The sequence below is a fragment of the Falco biarmicus genome, chromosome 8 (genome assembly GCF_023638135.1).
Source record: "Falco biarmicus isolate bFalBia1 chromosome 8, bFalBia1.pri, whole genome shotgun sequence".
NCBI classification, from domain to species: domain Eukaryota; kingdom Metazoa; phylum Chordata; class Aves; order Falconiformes; family Falconidae; genus Falco; species Falco biarmicus.
Genome location: NC_079295.1, coordinates 49,602,071 through 49,624,857, shown reverse-complemented (window position 1 = coordinate 49,624,857; position 22,787 = coordinate 49,602,071). Strand labels below are relative to the sequence as shown.

At 42.9% G+C, this 22,787-nt stretch overlaps 1 protein-coding gene across 2 annotated transcripts in view; it reads left to right on the top strand.

The window, feature by feature from the left end:
• The window catches only part of WWC1 (WW and C2 domain containing 1), a 73,947-nt gene extending 51,466 nt beyond the window's left edge, over positions 1-22,481 (top strand). For both annotated transcript variants that reach the window (XM_056349082.1, XM_056349081.1), the window contains 15 exons: positions 559-801; positions 2,248-2,337; positions 4,716-5,254; positions 9,444-9,552; positions 11,319-11,399; positions 12,339-12,425; positions 13,201-13,393; positions 14,755-14,907; positions 15,515-15,615; positions 16,403-16,550; positions 17,259-17,423; positions 18,866-18,958; positions 19,809-20,039; positions 21,090-21,211; positions 21,745-22,481. In XM_056349082.1, coding sequence (XP_056205057.1) covers positions 559-801; positions 2,248-2,337; positions 4,716-5,254; positions 9,444-9,552; positions 11,319-11,399; positions 12,339-12,425; positions 13,201-13,393; positions 14,755-14,907; positions 15,515-15,615; positions 16,403-16,550; positions 17,259-17,423; positions 18,866-18,958; positions 19,809-20,039; positions 21,090-21,211; positions 21,745-21,811 — 2,422 coding nt within the window. In that variant the 3' untranslated portion in view covers positions 21,812-22,481. The remainder of the gene's footprint in view (positions 1-558; positions 802-2,247; positions 2,338-4,715; positions 5,255-9,443; positions 9,553-11,318; positions 11,400-12,338; positions 12,426-13,200; positions 13,394-14,754; positions 14,908-15,514; positions 15,616-16,402; positions 16,551-17,258; positions 17,424-18,865; positions 18,959-19,808; positions 20,040-21,089; positions 21,212-21,744) is intronic.
• The last annotated feature ends 306 nt before the right edge of the window (positions 22,482-22,787 follow it).

Below are 22,787 nucleotides of genomic sequence, written 5' to 3'. Positions count from 1 at the left end.
GAGTCAGTAGTTGGATTCTTCCAGTAGCAGCATGCATATGATAACTTCCTCATTGTTAAAGGCAAAAAATATTTTTCAAACTTTTGAGTAACCACTGATCTTTATCAGACCATCAGAATCTTATGTGGAGAGTATGCAGTTCGTTGCCATAAAACTGATTAACGATCAGATATTTACCACATGATACCCTCCACGCCAAGTACCGTGAGGTCGTTAGCTTTAAGGGATATGAAACACCTTATAGCATACCTGACTGCTTTTTTCAAGATGCAGAATTTCTGTTACACTGTTCCCTGACTGGTGACACTGCAGGTTAGCTAGAGACTTGGCTTACCATCGGGAGCAAACCTGAGTTAAAATCCTGTTCCATGTGCCCACGCCCCAGTGGTGCCATCGCTCAGCAGCTGGTAGGGAGGGCGTGAGGTCAAGGGCAGCTGTCCCTTGGCTGAGAGCCTTCAGGGCAGTGGGAGATGTAGTTGGTCACAGGGTGCCTTTGTGTGTCTGGAGCAGTAGCTTGGACATTCCTTATGGAATAACTGCTTTTTTTTTTTTCTGCAGAATAGCAAACCTGAAAATACAACTGGCTAAACTTGACAGCGAGGCCTGGCCTGGCGTGCTGGACTCTGAGCGGGATCGTTTAATATTAATTAATGAGAAGGAGGAACTCTTAAAAGAAATGCGATTCATTAGCCCCAGAAAATGGACTCGAGGAGAGGTGGAGAGACTGGAGACGGAGAGAAGGCGCCTGGAGGAAGACCTTCAGGCTGCTAGAGACACTCAGAGCAAAGCTCTCACCGAGAGGTAGGTCGCTGGGCATAGGGCAGCACATCCCTTGCTGGACGAGAGGTGATGGGGAGCAAGCGGCAGCATCCCCTGGCTGAATGCTTATAGCAGTGTGCCCTCAGATTTCCAGGAGACTTTCTGCTTACAAGGTTTCTGAAATCATCTCCCAAAAGAAACCACCTGCATGTGGTCTCACTCTCCAAGTAGGGAAACGTGCTTCCTACAAATGGATCCTTTATGAGAACGTAAGAGATGCTCAAAATAGCCCAGTGTAATGTTAGTGTACTATAATGTTTCTGTATGCAGCCATCATCTTCTGTGGTTGCTGTGTGGTCTGGAGCTAGGTAAATGTCAACAGATGGAATTTTAAATTTTTAAAATTTGTTGTTTGTTTTGAGCATCCTTGTATGTGATTCCTGTAGGAACTGGTATTTGACAGGGCTGTGGGAATTGCATGGAATATCCTGTGAATCTAAAGCAGCTGAAAAAAATACCAACTATCCTCCCTACTTTTACTTGTGTTGCAGGGAGAGATCTCATGGGAATGTGCAGGGAGGATGAATACTGCATTAGGCATTGCCTACAAGCACTTTACAATCTGGATGTATTAATGTGGGTGGCTATGGCAATGTTACTTTTAGCTGCAGTTTCTTGAATATACATGGAATAGGTGTGTTGCATTCACTCTGTGGCTTTCTATTTTCATTTCTTCTACGTGCTCAGTGTCCAGACTACACCAGTTTTCTACGTAGTCTTTTCATGGGTTTATCATGCTGGAAAAAATGTAAGCATCTCAGATGTTTCAGCTGTAGGACTTTTACCAGTATGCAATATCTGTGATTTGACAAATGTTGACAAAAATACAACGTTGCCATATGATGATCACGTTCATTTGTGATTTTTAGGAATATGGTCCTGTTCTAGTGTGCCAAAGAAACAGCATGTTACTGGAGAAGGATTTCTTATCCAGAGGCCTGTTAAGTTAGGGTATGAGCACCCAAGTGCACATTTCTGTCTCAAACCAGTTCAGGTGTGAAATAAAACAGATGTTGCTAAAGTCCATAATTCATGTAAAGCCGTAATGAGATGGTTAATAACTAAATCATGTAAACCTTAGTCATCCATAGACTTTACTGAAAGCAAATGAAAGCATTTAGACCTTTATTAGCACAGTAGGTATAAGAATGCAGTAGTGTATAACGAATAAAATCTGGTCCTAGAAACATGAACTTTTGTAGTACTAGCTGTGATTATTTTCCCTGAAGTGAATGTTTGCAGAATTGAATTCCATGTTGTAAGAGTATTGGAAGTTGGTAAACACATCTTGACCAAATTCTGTCCTACGTTATACTGGGCATTCTTAACAACTTTTGTAGAATTTTATAGAAAAAATAGACACTTCTTTTACACCTCATTTTAAATAGTAAGTGCTGCTTTAGCTCATCTTTTTCTATCTTCTCTTAGATTGAAGTTGAATAGCAAAAGAAATCAGCTAGTCCGAGAACTGGAAGAAACAACACTATTAGTTGCGATGTTGCACACCCAGCTGAAAAGGTATGTAACCTTTTACAGAAGCTGTACGTGCTTTCACTGCACGTGGTGTAACTGCCTTTCTCTGCTAACAATTTCATCTCCCAACTGAGAAGTCTAAACGGCCTTTCAGTTATAGTAGCGACCTAAGACAGTGGCAAGAGAAGGCTCGAGGATTATACGTCCCACTTGGTTTAGATGGATGCTTTAGAATGGGATAAACAGCCTTGTGGCAGGGTTTCTGTCTGACAACAGTAGGAGTTTGTGCAAACCCTTCTATTTTAGACATGTAACATTTAGGATACTAAGGACAGCTGAAAGTTTTTTTACTAATGATTGAATTACTGCAGTATTACATTAATGAAGTACGTTAAAGACAGCTTAACACTCACACAGCAAGTGAAGTGATTCTTGGTAATGCAACTACATGTTAATGTATGAATGTCATGATAATATTTCTCTAAATTAATTCCAACTGTGCTGTTGCTTGCAATGTAGACAATGTATTGACATATCCCTGAATCTCTTGGGTTCATATGGTATATAGAAATGTTTCTGCAGTCTTAATGTGGTCTAGTTGTTCAGGCTGTAGTTTCAGAAGAGCATGGGATTGCTGTTTCCAGACGAATGCCTGCCTGCAGGCAGAAAGGCCAAATCATCATTAGCTAAAATTACGGGTTTATCTTTTTTATTAGGAAGAGAGTTTGGTGGGATTTTTGTTTGTTTGAGGTTTTTTTCTATCAGCGTGTACTGAATTTACTCTGTTTGTAGCTTCTGCTCCACTTGGATTCTCTTTCATTTTGTGAAGATGACATCGAAAAGACTGGAAAGAAATCATAGTGCAAGACTGATATGTAAATAAGCCACCATGGAGAATAGCTCTTATGTGATGCTCTTATGCAGTGGAAAGGCATCATATTTTCATTTCATCTAGCTGATTAGGGATCTTCTGAGGTGACCAAGAAGCATGTGAAACTAATTTCTTCCTAACTATGTGCCCAGTGTTCTTGGCATGCTCCTGCGTAAGAATAAGCATTTGTTATTAACCCCATAATACAAAATGTCTGGCATTCAAAGGTATGCGTAACATGAAGCTGAGTCCAGCTTGTTGATAGGGGAAAGATTAATTAAAAACCCTTCCCTTTTCATAGTGAAATACACTGGAAAGCTGTAAATTTATTAGTCCTTGCCAGATCTATATATACTGCCAAAATGCAAAAGCATGTATAATTTTTCAGTTATGTTTCACCCAAAAGCTTTTTTGAACAAACGTGATGCAGTGCACATCTGTCATACAAATGCAGAAGACTTGTTGCGCCAAAATTGTACTAAATTCTGCATGCTTGCCTTTTTCTCATGAGGTCACGGGCATAATTATACAAATGCAGCTTCTAGCTTTTACCACACAAATAATAAATAAGGGATTATTAGGCTTATTAACATCCTCACTGTTTTTCAGTGGGGCAACTTAAGCCACTTATACATATGCAGAAATTTTTCAATAGCTAATCCATATCTGAAGTGATGGTTAAGGGTCTTTAAACAGTCAGTAATGAGCAAAGCATTTAATATCCAGAGCAGGAGTGTTGGTTTAAATGGAATTTCTAGGAACAGTGTATGTTGTAGTCAGTATTGGAGGATATGTTGGGTCTTCCGACCAGAAAACAGCATGCTCTGGTGTCTGGGCTTTCTCGTCTGAACGGACTTCTGTTCAGCACCTGCTTAAAATTAATTCTGCTGTCAGTTATCTTCTGAACCTAGATCTCTAGAGACAAACAATTTGTGTGAACTGTTTTCACAGCCCAGCCCGAACTCTTCCCCTTGTTCTCCTGGCCCTGGATTCCATGTAGCCGTCTCTCACGTAGATAAATCCTGCCAGTTTTCTATTAACTGCTGGCTGTTGTGATCTCTGAGGGCCAGTTCCAGGCAGCTGTGATACTGCCTTTTGGCTGTGGGTCCAAGATTAGATGCAAATGGAAGAACATTTCCATACGGTCAGACAGTTCATTGCAATAACTTCATCTTCTTGCATGGGCCTTGCTGGTTTTTGTGGTCTGCTTCAGAGATTAACAGGAACCATAGATTATTTTTTTCCAGACAAATGTGGGAGGAGAATGTTGCCACTAATTTTAATTGATTTGAAACTGTTCATTAGAGTTGTTTTGGTTGAATAAGGATTCTTGTGAGGTTGGTATGGTGAGTAGAAAAATGAGTATTGAACTATATTATGAAAGTGACCCAACCGGGTAGACTGTGGTTCTCGATTGTTGTGGGCAGTAATGCATACGGCCTGAGCTAGCGCAGCAAAATGCACCACTGGGGCTCAGATTTGGTGACGTTGCAGTGCTTTCCTGAGAAATCAGGAGATACAGTATAATGGTTTTCTGACATGTTTCCTTCAGTCTCTCCACCAGCATGCTTTCCCTCTCCTCGAGCAGCAGCCCTGGTTCTCTTGCATCTAGCAGAGGATCTCTTGCCACCTCCAGCCAGGATTCGTCCACCTCAGCCAGTTTCACTGATCTCTACTATGAGCACCTGGAGCAGTTGGAGCAGTTGGACTCAGACTATCAAAACAAGCTTGACTTGCTCTTAGAGGGAGCCACTGGGTTTAGACCATCAGGCTGTATCACCACTATTCACGAGAACGAAGTAGCGAAAACTCACAAAGCAGATACCACCAGTCGCGTACAGGCTTTGAGATCATTGTCTGGTACTCCTAAATCCATGACATCACTATCTCCAAGGTCATCTCTCTCTTCTCCATCTCCACCTTGCTCTCCGCTGGTGATAGACCCACTCCTAACTGGTGATGCCTTTTCAAGCCATATGGATTTCGATGATGCAGAGATAAGTACAAGTCTCTCAGAACTTACCCTGAACACTGGGAGTGGCAACTGTAGACTGGAAGAGCCTAGAGCAGAAGATAAACATCTAGGTCAAGGTATGGTAACGAACTATTTGCATGCACATGCATGCGTTTATTTTTAATGTAGTTTATAAAGCATTGAGAAACAAGTATTTCAAAAGCTGTCTTGTCATCTTGATATCTTTGTGTTGAAAAGTGTATTCAACTGTGTGTTCTATCTTGCTTGGGAGAAAGGGTTGGCATTTTAATTTGTACACAAAAAATACTGCTGATCTGATGAGTTTTGCAGAAGACTGTATCTAAGTGTGGTTTTAGTGTACTTATATGCTTGTGTACACAAATCACAGGGATTTCATGTGCAAATATCAATGGTTGTGCTGGGATTCCTGGTTTAATTTGGCACTAAACTATTCAGAATGTAACCTAGTGTTTTGGGGCTGGGAGGAGCATAATGCCATATTGACACAAACTTTTTGGGCAAGCTTTTGAGGAAGGCTGGGAAAGCCATTTTTGGCTTAATATTTAACAAATGATAATAAAAATCCTTCCCTGCCACCTCGGCATGCACAGTGTCTTGCTCTGGTTCCCAGTAAATCAGTAGCAATGAATTTATTAACTTCAGCTGAGCAGACACGTCAAGGCTGTGCTTGAATTTCTGCTGTTTTGAGGGGGATGGTCTCTTAGCAACAAAAACGTGTTTAGATTGTGAGCATGATAAAGTAAGACATTTAGAGATAGTGGATGTTCTCATACATGCATATGGCTTATTGGGGGGGGGGGGTGGTGTTCATTCTTTTTTGGAGTGATGGCTGAGCTGACGTGGATGGAAAGCAGCAGGCAGCGGTCAGGGCGCTCGTGCTGGGGCCTGTGTGAAGCCCTTGTGACTGTGGTCAGGCTAAATCCGGCGGAGATAAGTGAGACGGCTGGATTTGTAACTACAGCGAAGGGCAGCTTTAAAGGCAGTATAAACTTGCAAGCTGGAGTTGTAAGAACCAGCAGTGCAGTTGGTTTCTGTTTTTCATAGGATTATAAACCAGCCTAAATACAGAATAAAGGGAACTAGCACAACGTTATCGCTGCCTTCTTCGTTAAGAAGGCTGATGCTATTTAAAATACAATAAAGGACATGAGTGCAGATCTTCCCCTTCAAGCTGCCATTTTCCTATGAGCAAGAGGTATTAGGCATTCGAGTAGGAAACGCTAGTTACTCTTACTAGAACTGGGCGCCGATTATTTTTAACCTTTTTCTCTCTTCAAGTTTTGTCAAGGCTGTTAAAAGTGAAAGCTCAGGTGTTAAGCAGATTAAGTGATTATTGCTGTTAGTCAGTCAGCAGACAAAATAATCACCATAAGTAGTTTATTTCAGGGCAATAATGAGATGAGATTTTACTCCTCAGGCATTTTAGGTGGGGGTTCAGTGTAACTCCCAAAACGCAGTGGCTGGATCTGGGGTGGTCGGTGCTTGGCCTCACGGACAAAGCATGCTCACGTGCTCCTGTAAGTAGAGCTGAACAGTATAGATCTGAGGGATTTGCTCTTGGTTGCTGTTAGAACAGGACCTCTACTACCTTTGAGGCTGAAATAAGGTTTCCTCTCTCACCTGAGTGATACCCGAGCTAGTAATGTACGTCAAGCTAACAGCAGAACCTGGAATGTGGCAGTCTGGCATTCTTTGAGGAAATGGTGTGGATGTGAGGACAATGCGTGATGTGGCTTTTCAAGGCCTGTTTCACGGCATGTTCAGGAGAGCCTATGGAAGGGAAAATAGCAGAAAGTGAAGAGCAAACTTTAAATTCTTGTTATGAGTGAAAAAAGTAGTGTAAAGAACATAGCAAGTGTTACCTGCCTGCTTGGAAATATAGAATAGAGTTGAGTTCGTTCTGAACTCTTCCATGAACTTTCTTTTTAGTGTGATACTTCTTTAGAGACTTAAGGCTTAAACCAGAAAATCTAAATTTTGTGTTTAATTAGCCACATGAAAAGGTTACAGATTCAGTGAGTGTGTAAGAATTGCAGGGCTGAGCTTCTAAGCCCTTAGCAAAAAAAAGTAAGGAAGAGGATGGCTGCATGATGAATCCTTTCCAGAGAACTGTTCATCTGTGTTCAGGTTTACACTTTAGCATGCTGCTAGGCAAACAGGTACTCACTCCATTGCTGGGTTCTGCTCACCCTCTTTTGCCCTCTGGCTGCAAGGTGCTTGGGTGAAGTGGTCAAAAATGAAGGCTTTCTGGGCTGAAATGGCTCGATGGCATTGGTAATTGAAGGAGAAAAAGAGGTTAAGTGTGTGGAGACCAACCTGCTGTGCCCTTCCCAGTAAACAAGCCTCGTGCTAAGGGATTCCCAGAGCGGCATTTCTGGGAGCAGTGTGTAAAACTCAAACAACTTGATCTAGAAAGCCAGCCAGCGGGAAAAAAATTATTTTTATATTAAATGCATAGAATAGGAGGCACAAAGCAGCAGTGGGGAAAGAAGAAAGAAGAAACATAGTTTTAACCTTGTCCACATACCTCCAGCATAGCCTGTGATCAGGCGTGCAGCAGGGGCCAGGCCCTTGCACTTGGCAGAAGGGAGGATGGATTAAATTGTGAATGCCAGTATTAAATGGATCCATTTGTTTCAGTTAATGACTGATATATTGTGTTACAGATGCTTTTATTCATGTGGTTTGGCCTATGGAGAAAAGGTCTGGACATTTATTTCTGCCCAAGCGTTTCATGGGAATACTAAGATGAAAAATACCATTCAGTGGTGGTGTCAAGAAATAGATGGTTAAATGGGCACAAATTGCACACAGGCACTCAATACGCTGGTGTTACCTGTGGCACCCTCTGCTGTTGGCTGTAGAACAAGTCCTTATGTTATTCCATAACCCTGTGTTGAGCTTGCACACTTTTTGCACCGATGTTTTTCGAAAGCTACTTTTAATTCTTTAAGTGGCTTTGTGAAACTGGGAGGCGGGAACCAAATCAAACACAAACTAAAACCAACACAAAGTTGCTTTGTAATAAAGAAAATAGGGAATGGAAACTGTGTGTTGGTTTGTGAGCATGTGCTTGCCTCAGGCTATGGGAAAGAGGGACCACTTCTGAAGGACGAAAACCCCTCGGAGAGGTGTGCATTGCCACACTTCTTCTAGGACGTTACAGCTGCGCCCGGCGTGCCAGCCTGGCACCTCCTCGCTCTAGGAGTGGGTCTCCTAAAGCCCTGACAGGGAGCTAGAGCTGAGAGCTTGGCAGAGTTCTCCAGGCTCTCGGCTGAAGCATATCTCTGCAGAAGTGTGATGGTCAAGTGAAAAGGTGCAGAATTTGCAAGTTTCCAGGGCATATCTTTTCCTGTTCTGTAGCACAAGAAATTTATGTGAGGTAACACCTCTGTGCAAAACTCCTTGCTACAACTTCCTTGGTTTCTCTTCCCTGTTTCCTTTTCCCTGTATCCCTGCATGTGGCTGCTACTTTAAATCCTATAATTTCTTTTCCTCTCCATGTTTAGTTAGTTAACCTGGCCTTTCTGGACCTGTCTTCTGTCCTGTGTGCACTAATCTTTTGGGTTTAGGGGTAGGTGGGTGGTGGCTTTTTGCTGTTCCCCTTCCTTGAAGCCACACTTGGTGTAAACTCTCCAGGCAGGATATACCCCTCCACCTAATCCGTCCTTGGCCGAGCCTGGTCAGCAGCGAGCGCCCAGCTGCAGCTCTCTGGGTAGCTAGGGCCAGAGGGAATACTTAAGGCTTAGGGTGAGTTGCAGTAGGAGCTGTTTGATTGATTCATTTTTATAACTTCACTAGAATTTAGAAGTTCTGCTGCTTCTGCACGTTGCCCATCTTGCCGTGGGTACCTCGCTGCCTTTCCAGCACTTTGAAGGGCTCTCCTTGCATTGCCTGCCACCCATGGAGGTGCCCGGGGGTAGCCAGCTGTGATGCGCTCAGCACTGCCGGTGCATAACTCTCAGCCCCTGCATGCGCTGCTGCAGGACCCAAGTATTCAATGGGCATTGACTGTGCAATTGACTGTGCAACCTGTTCCTTTGGTCGTCCAGGGAAGTCGGGCACCTTTTCCTGAAGCACTGATTTTGTGGTGGCTGTTGAGCACAGCCCACCCTACCTGTGTTCTCGGTCTTCAGAAACGTGCTTTTGCTTCACAGTACCTGGGGGGGGAGGGTGGAGTGGGAAATGCAATTCAGTGGGAGGATAAGAAAAAAAAGCTGGTCCTGATGCAGACCGTTATCACTAACGCCTGTTTTTTATTTTTCCTCTGTGCTTTTCTGATAGGTATAAATACAGCTGGAGGGACGGCACTGAAGGTGGCGTGTGTGTCAGCTGCAGTGTCTGATGAGTCTGTTGCTGGAGATAGCGGGGTATATGAGGCGTCTGTACAAAGGTAGACATCAGATCTCTCTCTAGGAAGAAGCCAGTGACTCAGCTTTGCACACAGGAGTCAGCTGGAATTACTGCTGGTTATGATCCTTTTTTATAACTTGGTGGCTAAAACTCTCAATCTCAGATTTCTTAATAATTCTGAAAAAACTGTGAGCAGGTTGAATTTGATCATCAAATTGACCCATGCTTCCCGTAACAGAAGTAGCTGAAAGCAAGCTCACAGAGAACTGTTTGAACAGCTGGTCTGTTTGTGAAGGTGCTGGTAAACTGTGACTGCCGTCTGGCAGGTGTAAAGTTCCCCTCCTGCCCGTCAGCTGTTCTGGTGTCAGTGACAGCCCTCAGTCAGCGTGGGAGGACTTTGGGATGTTTAAGCAATATAGCAGTAGCACCTTCCACTGCCTCATGGATGTGCACGTGCTGCAATGCAGTTCCCGAGTGCTTGGATCCAGTTTGTGATTTCTGTGGGACTTCTACCACAAGTGCATAGCTCACAGCCAGAGCTGGGCGTCACTGCTCATGCTGGGTTTCTGGACCTCCCTTACTGCTTGCTAAAGCCGTCTGGGGTTGTTTGACAAAAATGTTCCCTGGAAGGTACTGATGTTATTGATATCCAGTCTGGCTACATCTAACATGGGGTTTCCTACTGTTTTATTGGCATTGAGATGAATTATGGGGTCATTTGTTGCAAGACATGACTGTAGAGGGGCGAAAATTGCCCATCTCATATTCCCCCCATTTATTCATTGATTGTCTTCGTTAATTCTCTAGATAAATGAGTAATTTCTTAAGTTTACAGCACAACTTTGACAAGAAGGTGCAATGTTTCTGTAAATAGCCCTCATGAGCTCAAGCCAGGCGGTCTGACAGTTTGGTGTCTTTGTGCCCATGTCCCCTCGATGGGATAGGCAGCTCTGCGGAGAGGGGAGGAGGTGATCAGGTGTGACAGGAGGCCTCCCATGCACACGCGCACGCCTGATGTTATTTAGCGTTGTTTGGGTTGTTGACTTAACCAACCTGTGTAATGACTACAGTATCATTGTGATGACTGTAATAACTGTTGAGGGCAGGATGAGCAATACATTTCTCTTCTGTAGCTGAGACATAATGAAATGCAAGAGAGTGCTAAGTAATACAGAAAATACTTAAAGAGAAGAAGGCTAATCCTGTTTTCATGTGCTACACCATAGCCTCTGAGTCAGTTAGACAATGAATGTAATTTTGGGGACTTTCGGTGCATAAAACTTTGGAGGAGGAGTACATTGGGAGGGAAATGATGCGGGTAGCTGTTTCAAGGAAGACCAGTCAGTGTACTCTGTCACTTTTAATGTGCTTAGGGAAGTTTGATTTCTTAAAGAAACAAAGGAATGACTTAAACCTAATCAAACTTGAGAATTTTTGCTGTCATGATGCAGGACAGGATTGCAGTTGTTAAGTCTTATTTCTGTTGCTGGGCAGTCAGCTGTGTTTGCTAAAATCCAGTCAAGGGAACCCTCCAAAAATCCCCCACTGCCTTATTTTTGCAGTCTTTTGTGTGGCTTTTTTTGGCAGTGAAGGGGAAGGCATATGACTTTCTGCTGATAAGCACTGTAACACATACCTCTAAGGATGATTGCACTAACTTCTTAAATGGTCTTTCTTTTAGCTGCTAATTTTACAAAATCCATATACCAAACCCCCAAATGGAAGGGAAAAGATCTCGTATCACCTAAATGCAAACACTTCAATAAGAAGGAAAAGAAGTCTTTAATTGTCTTTGATTTCTTTCAGACCATGTGTGTCAGAAGTGATGGTGTTTGACAGTGATGATACAGAAGCAGTTGGGACAGCTAAAGTGCAAATTGCAATGAGGTAAGTGTGACACATTTTTATTGGCTTTTCCTTTCAACGGAAAAAATTACATATGGCATTTAAAAGAGAGTGCTTTCTGTTCTGTTCTCTTATTCTGTTTATCCTGGTCTATTAATATTAACTAACTAATATCCTCTTTGTAGTGTAATTGAGAATTACACATGTCTCCAGGAGGTCCTTGGCCCAGTTATCCTCTTTCATGTCAGTGGAAATCAGCTGGGGATAGTGTGGTATGAGGGTGCAAACCAGCAATGAGAGCACTGGCAGTGCTGAGCTGGAGAAAGCATTTTGCTGGCTTGTCGTCTCCTTTAGTGTGCAGCCTTGGGGCGGGGGGCAACAACTGCTGAGAGTAAACATCAAACATAACCATTGACCGCACACGAATCTCACAAGTGGTGGGTACAGCGTAGGAAGGTAGGCACAGAGGCATCTTCCTTCAGTGACTTAGTGGAAGGTTATTTATGATTTGGGGAAAAATAAGTAGCACAAAACTTTCATCGTGGCCATTGACAGTAAAACAGTGGTTGCCCATAACATCTTCACTGTTGTATTTCAAGTAGTTCTACTTTTAACTTTTTTTATATTACAGTCATTATATAAGGCCTTCCAAACGCTTTTAGTTACAGTACGGGGATTTAGCTAGACCCCCAGAAAAAGCAATGTATGTTAGGTCAGATCTGTAGTCCATTGTATCTGAATTCCAAATTCAGATGGATGTTCTGGACTGTTCTGAATTCTGAATGTTCTGGTAGCAGTCATGTGACATGAAACTGGTTTTGGTTTAAGCTATAGGCAAGCCATAGTCCCATTATTTTGTCTTGTTTATAAATTTGCAATGTTGCTTGTTTTCTTAATGAAACAAGTGGAATAATCATTCATTAAATCCAAGGCAGACCTCTAATAAAAATAATAATGATTTTTTGTGTCTTTCCAATTCAGATATGATGACAAAAATAAACAATTTGCAATACTGGTCATCCAACTGAGTAATGTTCCAGCACTGCTGTTACAACAAGATCAAAAAGTGTAAGTGTGTGAAGTAAACATGTTTGAAGTATTTGCAATTAAACATCTGTTTAATTGTCACTGGAGTCTGGTTTCATTTTTTCACACTCTTAAAAAATTTACCCTTTCTGAAGTGCTTCTACACTTTGTTACATGTAGCCATGTTTATGAACTAATAAACCCACAAACTGAAATAAGGTGCAGGTTTTTCCTCAGAGGTCTGTATTTGCTAGGAAAAGATTTGCCTGGAATTAGCTACTAGCCAGCAAGGTTCTGACCTGTAGCAGCGCCCAGAGCAACTGCATCGCGTGGAGAGGGGGCGTTCATTCTGCTGCAGAGCTTATCCTTGGACACCTGCACAGGTGCATGTGTGGGGAAGTGCACAGCTCCTACTAGACTCATTCTAGGCACAAGTTTTTTAAATTCAGCTGTGGGCTGCATAAGATGACAAAATTTGTTTCATTTTTGTGTAGCTGTTCCTACCTACAGAAGAGTACGTTTGCAGCGTGACAAGTTGCACAGATGTAAACAGCCATGTAAAACATCATCCCGTGATGTTCGATTACAAGACTCGGAAGATGAAGTCTACAGCAACGCATGCCACTTCGTGTCTCTGATGTTGAGACAAGATGTACCTTTTTTCTCAGTTGACTGATACTCCAAAGAATAGGATAGGACAGTCGTGTCCACAGTGCTTAGGATGAATTGCACTTACAGATTTATGGAACTGTTGCGATGAAGGAACTGCAAACCTGTACAGTAGCACTGACTGCGACACTTGTTTTTTTTTCAACAGGAACATTCGTGTGGCTGTCCTGCCCTGTTCCGAAAGCACAAGCTGCTTGTTTCGCACGAGACCGGTGGAAGCTTCAGACAATCTTGTGTACAATGAAGTATTTTGGGTTTCTATCTCTTATCCGGCTTTACGCCAGAAGACTTTAAGAGTCGATGTTTGCACTGTAGATAAGTGTCACCTTGAAGAATGTTTGGTTAGTATCAATCCCTATTTTAATACCTTTGTGTTTGTTTCCTCTTTTTAATTAGACAAAATTTTAAACTCTGAAGTGTGGCAATTTCTGTGAAGTTTTCTTGGTAATCCTTAGCTATGTGATCTCTACCAGTAGAGTTCTTCGCAATAAAAATAAAAAAAATTATCAGGATATTTAGTAGATAAATGTTTTGTTAGAGAACTACTGTTGACTTTGTCAGACCACTAGATTTCCCTTCTCTCATGATTTAATGTGAAACCCTACCTGTTGTTCTTCCATTTGGAAGCATTTGTTGTAATGTAATTGAGAGTGGACTTCCAGGAATTTGGAAGCCACGGTGGAATATTAAAGATGTCTAAAGGATTATTTTTTTTAAACTGCTATTAATCTACACTATTAAAATCCATATGAGTATAGTCTTTTGAATGCTAGCGTTGCCATAGCCAGCTGCCTTCTAATGTTAGAAGAGCTTTTTTTGTTGCTCAGTATTACCTGAGCAAGCTGATTCTAATAGAACTGTTTCTGGTGTTTTGTACTCCAGAACATGAGTAGGGTGTGTTGAGCTGGGGCATAAGCAACCCATAAGTTACAGAAAAGTTGACATTTTGTCCTGAGTGTTCCACAGCATCAGCCTTGGCTGGAGGGGTACGTGTTTCATGGTGTTTCTGCATTTCTTCCTTCACTTGCCTTGCAAAGCACACTTTGGTTCAGGAAAGCATCTGTTTTCCAAATGGGGTTTTTCTCTTTTGGCAGCGTGTGCACATCCTGCAGTACCCGAGCTGCAGGTGGGAGCGCATGAACTTGCAGGAGGCGTGCTCAGCATGCAGTCTGCCGGCCTGGGCTGGTGCAGTGGAATCCACTCAGACGTGAATTAAATAAACTGCAAATCAGGTTTACTTTGGTTTTGAGTATGTCAGGATATGTACTAAATGTAATGCAGTAAAAAATGACAAGGCAGATGAAGAGGAATGGAACATACAAAGCTAAAGCATCTCGGTCTGAGGCAGTGATTTTTGCAAATTTCATGAAAAGGAGTCTTCATTTTCTGTTCCTTTCTCTTTTTCTTTGAAGCTCTGGCTGTAATTTATCCTGGCTGCAGTAGTGCTGTTCGTATTTCTGGATTCTTGTACACAGCAGCTGTAGTGAAACGCTTGCTAACCTGGAAGCCCTACACAATGTTAAAAATAATGAAAGATAAAGCATTACTAGTGCTGTTGAAATGGGGATAAACACAGCAATTTTTCTTTTTGTCAAATTTGCCAACATCAAATTGTCCTGGATTTTCGTTCTTTTTTCTTCTGGTCGGAGAGGTAGTCATTCATTTTAGTACTACACTAAAACTGTGGGTTTGCTCTCGACAGGGTGGAGCCCAAATTAGCCTTGCTGAAATATGTAGATCCGGAGAGAAATCAACCCGTTGGTATAACCTCCTTAGTTACAAGTATCTGCAGAAGCAAAACAGGAAAAGTAAACAAGGAGACATTCACTCTGAAGTACCCTGCACTGAAAAAACAGTAAGAATAACTGCTTAAATCTAACAAATCTCTTCTAAACAGTACTAAGAGAGGGTTTATGTGGCTGAAAGACTGTTACAATAGACAAGAAGTGAAGGCTGGTGTGTTCATATTTAGAACTTGAAAATGTCATAACTGCAGTGAAATAATTAATGTGTTGATTACAGATACGCCCTTGTCCTGGGCTAAATACTTACTGAAATCTGCTCCTCACGAAGCTGAGGGATGTGGTATGTGGTCTGGTGTAAGTGATGTGTGAGCTCTTGCCTTTCTTCCCACTGGACAGTTCACCTTGCTGCAATGAACTTGCTGAACTAGTCAAGATACAGACTTACCTCTGCAGGTGCATGGCATGCAGTATGCTCAGCCTGTAGCTGCACACGTGCATATGCTAGTGCAACTGGGGGAGGTGCACCAGGTGTGGTCACACAGGCTTGCCTGAGCACTGTATGTGCAATAAATAGGCTGCTTGAGCAGTGCAGGTGTGGAGACTACGACTCTCCTGCCACCAGAGGAAAGCTGGTTGGGGCTGTTCTGACCAGAAAGGTTGGACACTTTGCAGTTTGTGAGAGTCGTATCTTCACAAGAAGCCTCTTGCTCTCCTCAGGACTCTGTCTCAGCACTCTTAGAGCAGACAGCTGTTGAACTGGAAGCTGTGGAGAAGAAACTGGAGGAAAGCAGAAGCACTTTAACTAGTGGAGAGAGCTGGTAGGTAGCATCCCACCATCTTAGCGTTGTGGGATGATCAGAGCATTTGGGGATTCATGTGCAGGGAAAAAAAAGCAGATGATACAGAGCTGTGGGAGGCTTCTTCTGTCTCTTTCTGTTTTGGTGAAAACCCATGTTTCTTCTGTTCTGGAGGTTGTGCTTGGGAAGTGAGAGCAAAGCTGATAAGTGTTGAAAATAGTCATAGTACTATGCTAATTTTGTTATTTGTACAATGTTCTGTGGATGTCCGTGAAAGGTCTGCTTTGTGGTGCAAGGCTTTACTTGACTATTAATGCTGGCTGTTGTTTACATGGTTCAGATTCAAATTTTATTAATCAAGGCCAACATCTGAAATAAAAAGCAAGCCTGACCAATGAGTTTGATGGAGAAGCCAGCTGTGAGTTCAAAGGAGCTGAAAAGGATGTTAAAACAATGCTTCAATTTTGTCCAGCATCAATTTTTAAACAAAGTGTCCTGAGAGCTCCCCTTAAGATGCACTCACCTTAAGCTCAGACCACGTGGCTGTACCCTCAGCTTGCTCCTTTCCAAGATCAGTGTGAATTTTTTTGGCTGTAATGGTTGCATTCTGGTGCAGCTTCACTTCAGTTTCAACAACTCCCTTATAAACCTGTGTTTGTGTGATCTCAGTGGCTACAGGACCTGCCAGGTACAACTGATTGCCTTGGGGATGTGTTTCTGTCCAGCAGCTTACAGGAGGTAACTCCTGCTGCAGCACCAGAGTATTGTCCACAATAGGCCAGTTCAATAACTGAGCTGTTCTTAACAGGCAGGACGAAGAGGTTCCTGATCAGGAAGAACAGGACGAGATCAGTGAAAATGAAGCAGAGGAGGAGGTAGAATTCTGTGCTGGAAAATCGCTGTGGGAAACAGAAGAAAGTCTGAATTCCCAGCTGCACATGGAAATAGCAGTGAAGGTAAAGTCAAGGGCCTTTTGGAGGGACAGATGAGTTGAAGCTTCCCATTGCTTAACTGGCTGGGTTGCTGTTGGGCTGAGCAAAGCTACAGCAGTTATTTGAAAGTTCATCACTGACGTTTAGATGTTTATCTACGTGAAATACTTCTAAATAACTCTACGTGACCATTTCATCCCACAGTTAATACAGCATCCTTTCATGCCTTCTGGTTGCTGCTCATGAAAACAGTTTTCACCAACATGACAGTGGCTTTGACCTTGGTCAGTTCTGAATGTAGTTGCAGCCTAAGAAACGTGTGCTGTACACGTGCCCTCTGTGCATGTACATACAGCGATTTGGATCTGTGCTGCAGATGCACAACAAGTAAGGGAATGGTCTAAAATCCTACCTCTGTTCTGTGTGAGAATGCCAGGTCACATTGACGTGCTGGATCAACAGGCAAAGCTCGTTGGAATCAATTGTGTTGTGCAGCGATCAATGGATGCAGAGCCCTTAGGGAGCGATACAGTTAATGTAGCAGTTACCGAGTTCAAAGAGTGAAGTGTCAGGACATCCTGCGTGAGAAGACCTAAAGAATACCTGGGTTTTAATGCGATGCCTTTGGGACTGAAAGCAGAGACACATCACAGGTGGCTGTCAGACAGCCCTGGGTATGCATCATCGGTAAGATGGCAAGCTGGCATTTACGCTGCAGTATCTGTCTTTCAGGTGGATAAAGAGACAAACACAGAGAGCCTTGCACAGTCTTCTACTGTAGTTCGTCCGAAAGACAAAAGAGCAGCAAATCCACCCCAAACTCAATTTGTCAGAGGTAGCACTATCATCCGCTCAAAAACATTTTCACCAGGACCACAAAGTCAGTATGTGTGTCGGGTAAGGAAAATGCAATCCTGGGGTTATAAATGCTGGGTTTCGTTAATGAATGCGTGATATCAATGTTCTCTTAGTTTGAACCTTTCCCAGAGACCTGATACTTCTTTCCCCCTTTGACTTCGGAAGTTGCTCTGTCCTCACCTCCTAGACAGTATCTTCCCTTGAAACTAATAGTATTAAGCACAAATTTATAAAATACATACGTGCCCATATGTTTGTGGTACATGCAGTGTGTTGAGATGCCCAAACTAAACCTGGAAGGGCTGCAGTAAGACAGCGATAAGCAAGCTGCATATCAACCCCTTTCCTGCTGCTTTAAGACTGTTCTGTGCTAACTTCAACTGAGTTAGCTGTGTCTGCCTGACTTTAAATGAGGTGAACCTGAAAGCTTGATAAAAGTGGAGAGGTAAGTACCTGATAGTGTCAGCAAAAAACCTGGAAGCTTGAAAGTCTCCAGCGTGCTTTGTTTGAAGGTAACTGAACAGGCCGCGTACTGGGTCAGGATGCCACTTCCACTGCTTTGAAATGATTGTTCACAATTATTTCCTGGATTGAGGGTCAGCCGAAACTATAAATAACTCGTCTTTTAAATTGAATTGGCAAACAAGCAAACAGTGTGTTCTATCACGCATGACCTGTCCTAAGTGGGCATGCTCTTAATACAGCTGAGCTGGATTTGATGCGCAGGTTTTCTCTGATTCAAAAGCAGGTGCTTCCATGGAAACAGACCTTATTTAATTTGCAGCAGTGGCCTGTGCTTGGGTGGTAGAGGTACTGTGTCCCAGCACACGCAGATCCCACATGCCTGTTCCCCCCACCCCCAACTCTGAGAAGGAACCTAAGAAGGGAATTAAACCCCTCTTGAGCTGAGCTCTTTTTAAGGGTCTAGGCACAGTCACAAAAGGCAGCAGGCTGCATGTGTGTAACGTGACAACTCTTCAGGTGAAAACCCAGGGGATAGCTTACAGGTAAACCTACCTCTTGCACCGCTAGCTTAAAATACAGGTGACTGGAGAAAACAGAAACCTGTAATACATTAGTCCCATGTTTTACAGATGCTAGAAAAAACAATATTTATTTTTTTTATTACTTAGAGCTCTTTTTTCTGGGCTGTTTTGCCCAGCCTAGTTACTTTCAGAGGAGAAGGGCAGTGGGATAGAGTCCCATATTATACCCTAACATAGTGTCTCTCTTTCCACGCAGTCTGTTCCCAAAGAGGGACAGAGTTCAAGGCTTGTGGCAGTATCTGGCCATGCCAAAGGGATTGCATGTTGTGCACTCAGATTTGGGTGGCAGCTGTCCGCTGTAGCCTTTCACAAAATTTAATAGTTCTGCTTGCATCACTGCTTATAGTCACTTGGAGAACCCTCTGATCTTGCTAATAATGCCTGTATGCACTGCTTGTATTTCTTTCATGAAAAATACGTGGTTTTCATTTTCAGCTGAATCGCAGTGATAGTGACAGTTCAACGCTATCCAAAAAGCCCCCCTTCGTTCGAAATGCAATGGAGAGACGAAGTGTCAGAGTCAAACGGGTAAAAAAGTCACTGCTTTGTGTTTGTGTTTTTTTCTCTAGCATAGGCACTTGCAAAGACCAGAACATTTTTTGAAGGAAGAATTTGCAAAGATAAATCAGTTGCCACGTGATTTCATTCACAACCTTTTCTTTGTGTGTGAGAAGTCCTTCAAGGCTGCTTTTCTTTGACATATCAGAATGATGGGAATGTTTGCACTTGGAACTCATTTAGAAAGATGGTTCCTGGTATTTTCCATCTTGTCAGAGCCGAAGTAACACAGTTTGGCAGTGTTTATTGCTGCAGGATTCTTATGTACTTACAATAAATGCGAGGAGCTGGGGAAGAGGGTGAGGAGAATGATGTCTCAGATGCTCAGGTGATGTTGTAGTGACTCTGTGGTGCACAATGAATCCCTGTGCCTGTTGTGATGGTAATCACTGAAATTCCGCCCAGGATACTGATGCTGAGCTCCTAAGGAGATGGTTTTCTTGAGGCAGCTTGTGTTTCAAACTAGCAGAAGGCAGCATAATATGTTACTGGGGAAAAAAACAAACACAGGTTTTTCTTTTGCTTTGTGGATTCATCTGAAGATGAGACATTAAACTTAGGAGCAAAGTGTGCGAGTAAGACTTGTTTGATTTGGAGAAGCTGCCAAGGGAAGTTTAGTGGAAACACCAAAATCAAAAGGTTTATCTATAAGACTTGCTTGTGAGTTTGTGCTCTCTGTCTTGAGACAGATTGGAAAGCAGGATCAGATTTGTGGGAAGAAAAGTGTTGGCAAACTGGGTCTCATGATATATTTGACCCTTCATGGGGGAGTGGTCGGGACAGTTCTCATCACTGTGTTCATACACGCCTCCTTTTCTAGCCTTCAATCAAGTCCTTTGGTACAGAGCGCCTAATCCGCACTTCACTAGACCTGGAGCTGGACCTGCAAGCGTCAAAAACCTGGCATGATCGGCTGGTTCAGGAGATCTCGGTGCTGAGGGAACTGAAGGAGCAGCTGGAACAAGCTCAAAGTCAGGGCGAAAAAGAGTTGCCACAGTGGGTGAAGGATGATGAGAGATTTCGACTGCTGCTGAGGCTAGTGGAAAAACGAGTGAGTAATACCTGCCTTTGGATTTTATTCAATGTGCTTGAGAAATATCATTTGAGAAACATGATTTGAGAAACAGGGGACTTTGGGCAGGTAGGAATTGAAGCCTTAGCACTACAGTCACTCATCCCTTCCCATCAAGCAAGCAATTGATAACAGAAGCTGCAGTCCTCGAGTGTCTGGCTGCTCTCAGGTGTATTTACAAACTGCAGCCTGTGCCTGTCTTCCCACGGGCAGGAGGGCTAGGAGGAAAGCAGTTATGTCTCTTGCTTCTTCTAAGAGAAATAATGGCTGCATAAGTTTTTGCTGGGATGACACTTGGCTTTAGGATAGGATCCTTATGCATATGAAGTGAATAATATAAGTCAGATGATAGCAGACTTTCTAGTTTTAAAAGCTTAATAGTATCTATCTTTCTGCTTATGAAGGGTAGGCTGCAGGGCAGGGAGGGAAAGGAGACACACCAAGAATTTCAACAAATAGTTCATTAAACAATTTTGTTTGCTTTTGTGAAAGTTGACTTTCATTGTGTTACCACTTTTGGGGAAAGGGTTTAAATAAAAATCATGAGCTTCAAATGGAATGTGTTTACAGATAAGGCAGGTGAAGCTTCAGAAACATCTGAATAAGCCTGAAACAGCAAAGTCAGCAGCCTTCTGTCACATTTGGGTTTTCTTTTGTTTTTAAAGTGTTACTCCATAGCTGATTCTCTTCATCGCTTAGATGCTGGAATTCCTGTCCTTTACCTTCCTGTAGAGTTCAGTTTGTCCCGAACCCGTGCATTTACCAGCACAGGCATTTCCTGCCTTAGAGCAAGTGTAGATGCAAGAAGTCACAGGTGCCATCCGTTTTGTCACGTGCAGCCTCCCGGTCTGTAGTAGGTGTGGCATGTCATGGTTGGCACTTCCCTACCTCTGTCTGCATCACACTCTCCCTCATGTACAGGGCTGCGTCTCAACTCCCCTGATTTATTGGGGCACCAGGCAGAAACACAGTTGGGAGAAAATGCTTCTTCCTTGGCAACACAACAACTCTTTCCCATTATTTGTTTAGGTGGAAAAAACAGAACACAAGTGTGAGCTCAAGGCCGATAAAATGATGAGAGCTGCTGCCAAGGATGTCCACAGGCTGCGAGGGCAGAGTCGGAAGGAGCCTCTCGAAGTACAGTCATTCAGGTAATTACAGGTCACTGGTAAAGGAGAGGAAATATTGACTGCTACTCTGATTTTTCTGTGGATGATTGAGATTCTGATGAGGGAGCCTAATCTTTGTAGTAGTAGTTAGCTGTTCTGCTTAAACAAAAATTTTTGTATTTATATGTCAAAAGTATCAGGACTGAGAGTTAGTGAAACTACCTGCAGTGCTGTACCAGGTCTCAAAACCACCAGCAGTGCTCCAAATCATTCCCCACCTGGCAACAAATTCACAAATCCTTTGTTTAGTATAGAAGCAGCCTTTTGCTTCCCTAAGTAATATACCTAAAAAGGAAAAAACCCGAGCCTTTCTGGAATGGCTTTTTGATAAGGTCAGTTTTGTGAGTTCAGCTGTAAGGATGCCTGGTGTCTGATATGTAAATAAGAGGTGTAGGTTGTGAGAGGATGTGCTGCTGCTCCTTGTGGTGACAGCTGGTGAGATAAATTTTAATGTGGATGATGGACATTTCTGGCAAGACTTCTGTTGCATTAACAACTGATCATCTTTTTTTTAGAGAGAAAATGGCGTTTTTCACACGGCCGAGGATAAATATTCCAACGCTCTGTGCAGATGATGTGTGATCACCATAAAGTATTTGCTTTCTGGACAATTCTACAAATGCAGTTTGGGTTTTGAAGTTATTTATGTGGTATTATGAAGGTACCAAGGCATTTGTATATTAGAGCTTTTGTCAGTATGTGGATGTTTTGAAGATTTTTAGGTTAAAGTTATATCATCACAGAAACCAGCATTAAAGTGAACAAGATTGTATAGTTTGTATATTTAGGAATGTATTTTTGGGAAATAGAATTTTAAATAAGAGCAAATGCAGCGTAAGGTGCTGTTAAATAATGCTGTTTAGACTTTTTGTACAGCTCTACCTTTTAGAGGTTTTACTGCAATAAAAGAAATTTGAAGGAACCTCACCCCTACCTTCTATGATGTTCTGCATCGGACTCTCCCGAGTGATGTATTTTGTACCCCGTGGGGAATGCAGGGAGCCGGTTCTGACTCCCAAGCGCTGTGAACGAATTTTCTGTGAGCTGTGGAGCGTTTGTGTTTCCTGCCAGGTCATAAAAGTAGGTGTGAAGTTCGGAATACTTGCACTTTTACTGTTTGTACTGCAGCTCATGTCTGTGATGGGTCTGGTAAGGTAATGTGGGGAGCCCGTTGAAACCACGGCTGTGGAAGGAGGGCTGCAGGTTTTAAGTCCATTTTAGGTTTTTCCAATAAAGTGACCTTTCTGGACAAGCCTGCCTTCTCGCTTTTTGTCCTTTGTGAATCTTCTCATCACCTGGCACCTAAATTGGGCTTTGTTTCTGTCCCTAGCTGGAAGTGCATAGCTTTTCACGTGTCAGGCCTTCAGACCAGGCGCTGTGGGAAGGGGGAGCACCCTCGGTAACCCGGGTGCGCCTGGGATCTGCCCTTTTGTTCGAAATACAGCTGTCCCTGAAGCTGCCGGAGGGGAGAGAAAAATAAAATCCGGGGTAAAAAAGGCAGTAAAAGAATGTTATTGCCGGCAGGGCTGGGTGAGAGCCGCCCGCCGCATGGCCAAGC